A 4,127-nucleotide genomic window follows, 5' to 3' on the forward strand; every position below is an offset into this window, starting at 1 on the left:
ATAATCCATAATTGTTCAGTAAATTATATGCCTACAACATACATGATATTTATCACAATTTAAATTCTAGAATTGAGTATAAGATAAATAAATCAATAAATAAGGCATGATATTTACCACAATTTAATAAAAAGATAATAAAAAAAACTAATGTTGATAATTACTGAATAGACCTAATTCAACAAAGTGAACTAAACCCAATGACTCACCAAATTGGAGAGTTAACTCTAATTAGAAATGGTCCTTTCATTTGTCTAATCATCACCCCCCTGAAATGTCAACTACATTCCGGTTACTTCTTTCATTCCTTCACACCCAAATGGTTGAACTTCACCTAATATAAATATATATAAACTTCTGAGATGCAGCGAACCGCTTTCATCATCATTTTATGAAACCACAGCTTTGTAGATTCCACACAAACAAGTAGTGTCCAAGAGGTTGAAGACAACAAGAACAAAAGTAAAGAATACCACTTCAGCAACCGTTGGTCATCAACCAGTATAATTATTTTGATTTGCAGTTAGCCATGGCAGATGAATTTCAGACACCTGGAAACTGGTGGGACTCATCTTCAAGAACCAGGTTCGAGACGGGGGCATCGCCCCCATCTTCGAGCCTGAATAGCTTGGGAAGCTTTGGATGGCAACCTGACATGGTTGACATCAAGGCTAGGTCTTCTATGGATTCCGGGTCGGTCTCAGGTACTTCTTCTATGGTCTTCCATGATACTCACAAGCTGCAAGAAGGGTCTGACTCTGCGAGCGGCGGCGACCCCAACTTACATATGATGGCTTTAGGGCTTTCCTCTCAGGCCACAGATTGGAACCAAGCCTTATTGTAAGTCCAAAAATAACAGTTACTATTATTTGATTTTATTTCTTGGATAACAAATATATACAACTTGATCATGGTGCTCAATATATAGAAGCCTAAAAGGGATTTTGTCTTTCACTTCATTCATTTTTGTATAACTTGATATGTGTACAGTCGCGGTGAGAAGGCGGAGACTAGTTTTCGATCAATACTACAAGAAAACATGAACTCCAGTACTGCTAACTTTCAGCAAGAAAGTGACCAACAGCTCCAATGGAGGGATAAGTTGTTTGCTGGTGGTTGTGGGGACTCTTCTAACGAGTTTAAGCAAATGAACCGGGGATTTTCTTTAGACCAAACACAGTTTAGCCCTCAGTACAGCTCCGGGGAAAGCACAGTGACATGTCAAGGATTGCCTTCTAGTTTTCAAATGGATTCAGCATCAGCAGCTCTGTACGGAAGCCCGTCTACAATATTGCAAGGAATACTAGGACCTCATCATGATAGTCAGCCTCAGCAGCCTAATTCGGCAACCATCAGTTTTCCTTATCAAGGAAATTATGGAATTAATAATTCTAGTGAGCTATTGCCTTCTTGGTCTAAAGTCCCCCAGTTTGTGAGAACATCACCTCCCAAACAACCTCCTCATAGCCATTTACAATTTTCTAATAATGCTCCCTTTTGGAATGCACCTCATGAGGCCGCCATGAAAGACGTCCGGCCAAACGTTTTCCCCTCATTGCAGCCACAATTTCCCACGGCACGATTTGATGAAAAACCAAAGGTATGCAATTGTTGTTAAAGACAATCAGTGGAATCAATTAAGGAATGAACCAACATTATACATTGCAACATTATATGTCAAGCAACAGTTCGAGAATTCCGTTTCATAATCATCATGATTAGGGTTTTGATTGTAATGATTGGAGTCATTTAACATGTTAAATATTGGGCTGAGCAGAATATATCTGAAGTTCAGGAATCGGGTGCAGTGGGGAAGAAAAGTGGGAGTGAAGTAGTATCCAAAAGGCCTCGGAATGAAACCTCATCGCCTTTGCCAGCTTTTAAGGTACACAAAATGAGCAATCAACCTTTTTTTTCATTTTTTCATTTTGGTTTGACAAGAAGCTAGCGATGAATTGTGTTGAGCTTTTTCTTTTATCATAGACATAGATGAGAACTTGTAGCTTGGTTTTAGGTGAGGAAAGAGAAGATGGGGGACAGAATCACTGCCCTCCAACAATTGGTTTCACCTTTCGGAAAGGTAAGTAAATTTAGCTCCAAAACGCTATCTATCTTCTTTACTTTCACAAAGAGCTAGCTAGCTAGAGAGTGAGATATCATTCTCTTTCTGAATTTAAAAAGTGTGCGTTACTTTATTTTTATCTTTTCAAAGTATAAAATGAAAACTTTGATTGTGTATAATGATTTTAAATAATCATGTTATTGTGTGTCAGACTGATACAGCCTCAGTACTCTCTGAAGCCATCGAATATATCAAGTTCCTCCATGAACAAGTTAATGTAAGTCTTATAAAGCTATAGTGTATATGCACCACCTTAAGCATACATAGAACTTTGATAAACTAATGACTTCGATTAAATAATATTTTTGACCGGTCTCGATTTGGGATAACATTTTATTAATAATTCAGTAATGCATTATAAAAATTTCATGTAGGTCCCATATAATATATACATTAATAATTTTATGATACATAATGTTTATGATTCTATTACGAGGCCTTCCTAAAATATGATTTAATCATTGTTTGTTTCTTTTTGAAATTGATGTCACCTTATATCTCATCTCTAACTCTTTTTAACATGATAAGAAGTTTAAGTGTGGTTTTCTCATACTACAACAAAAAGTTATCAATGTCATCACGGCTTTGAGAGCTTTTTTTTTCGCGAAATGGCCTCCATTATTAGAACTATCATCCATATTTAACTAGATTTTTTGTTTGGTTAAATGTTCATCAAATGGAACAATATAGTACATGTCATAAGTTCAATTCCTGCCGCTGGTGAATCGGACGATAATGACCAGGGATAGGTTGAAATGTCTCTATGAGTTTTCCTGGCCCTTAGAAGGGTGGATTGCCGTGGCGAAGCAACTAGCTGGTTCCTTTTTTTTTTTGTTAAAAAAAACAATGTACACTCTAAGTCCCTTTTTTTTTTTGTTAAAAAAACAATGTACACTCTATTTTTGAAAGAAAATATGTAAAATTCATGAATTTGCTTGGTTAAACAAATACATAGAATTTGTTTGTTCGTAAAATGAGAAATGAAATATGTGTACAATATTTAAGAAAATAAGAAATACCTTGATAAATTAATAAGTTATTAATTAATTATAAATTAATAAACGAATAATTTATTGTTTATTTAATATTCTGTTAAATTAATAGATTTCTTTATCCCAAAGCTATTAGTTTATAGTGGTTTAGCTAAATAATAATGTATATATAATATGTTTTGATCTTATAATATCAGGTTTTAAGCACCCCATACATGAAAAGTGGAACTGCCATACAACACCAGCAGCAGGTATATTGTATTCTCCTTCTTCTGCTACCTGAAAAAATAATACCTATGTAATGATTCCAATAGGTGCAATCAGTTTCTTGGTACTACTAAATATTTTTTTTAATCTCCTGTAGATTAATTTGTACCTGCAATTTTTCTTTTACCTGTCAATACAGATGTCTGATAAATCTAAGGACCCCGATGGTCCAAAGCAAGATCTTAGTAGCAGAGGGCTGTGTTTAGTACCGGTTTCGAGCACATTCCCGGTGACACATGAGACAACAGTTGATTTTTGGACACCTACATTTGGAGGAACTTACAGATAGAGCAAAGAGAAATGTTTGATTAATTATGTATGTACGTACATAGGACACGTACTTGTATGTATCTTATCAAACCGTAACTGAGTAGGGAATGATAAGGCGAACGAGAAAGAGAGGAGGGAAACAAACAGAGATATGCTTACATTTGTGACCTGGTCTGGGATGGAAAGAAGTAATAAAACTGGTGAGGGACATGAGAAAAGGCGAATGACCCTCCAAAGAACATGAAATTGTTGGGCCAGCTACAGGCAGAATGATGCAGGCTGGCCAATAGGGACCAATTGGAGCATATTAATTGTTGTAATAATTGAAGAATTATGATTAGGAGGTGGATTAAGAATAAGAACAGATGCTGAATTTAGGGAAAGTTTATGATGAATTAGTTTTAGAGAGAAAAATTGTTGTTATAGGAGCTGATTTTAATATAAAAAGATAAAGAAGCTTTTATTCCTTGTTGCTA

General features: G+C 35.5%; 1 protein-coding gene across 2 annotated transcripts; it reads left to right on the plus strand.

The window, feature by feature from the left end:
* The first annotated feature begins 319 nt into the window (after positions 1 to 319).
* Positions 320 to 4,127, plus strand: LOC126617400 (transcription factor bHLH123-like). Of its 2 annotated transcripts, none has more exons than XM_050285463.1 (7): positions 320 to 840; positions 991 to 1,600; positions 1,796 to 1,885; positions 2,015 to 2,080; positions 2,274 to 2,339; positions 3,312 to 3,365; positions 3,521 to 4,127. In XM_050285463.1, the coding sequence occupies exons 1-7, from the start codon at positions 530 to 532 to the stop codon at positions 3,668 to 3,670; spliced, it is 1,347 nt and encodes a 448-aa protein (XP_050141420.1). In that variant the 5' UTR covers positions 320 to 529; the 3' UTR covers positions 3,671 to 4,127. The 2 variants fall into 2 exon arrangements, with proteins under 2 accessions (XP_050141420.1, XP_050141419.1); XM_050285462.1 differs by having other exon boundaries at positions 321 to 840; positions 1,778 to 1,885.

This window comes from Malus sylvestris, chromosome 3 (assembly GCF_916048215.2).
Source record: "Malus sylvestris chromosome 3, drMalSylv7.2, whole genome shotgun sequence".
NCBI lineage: Eukaryota > Viridiplantae > Streptophyta > Magnoliopsida > Rosales > Rosaceae > Malus > Malus sylvestris.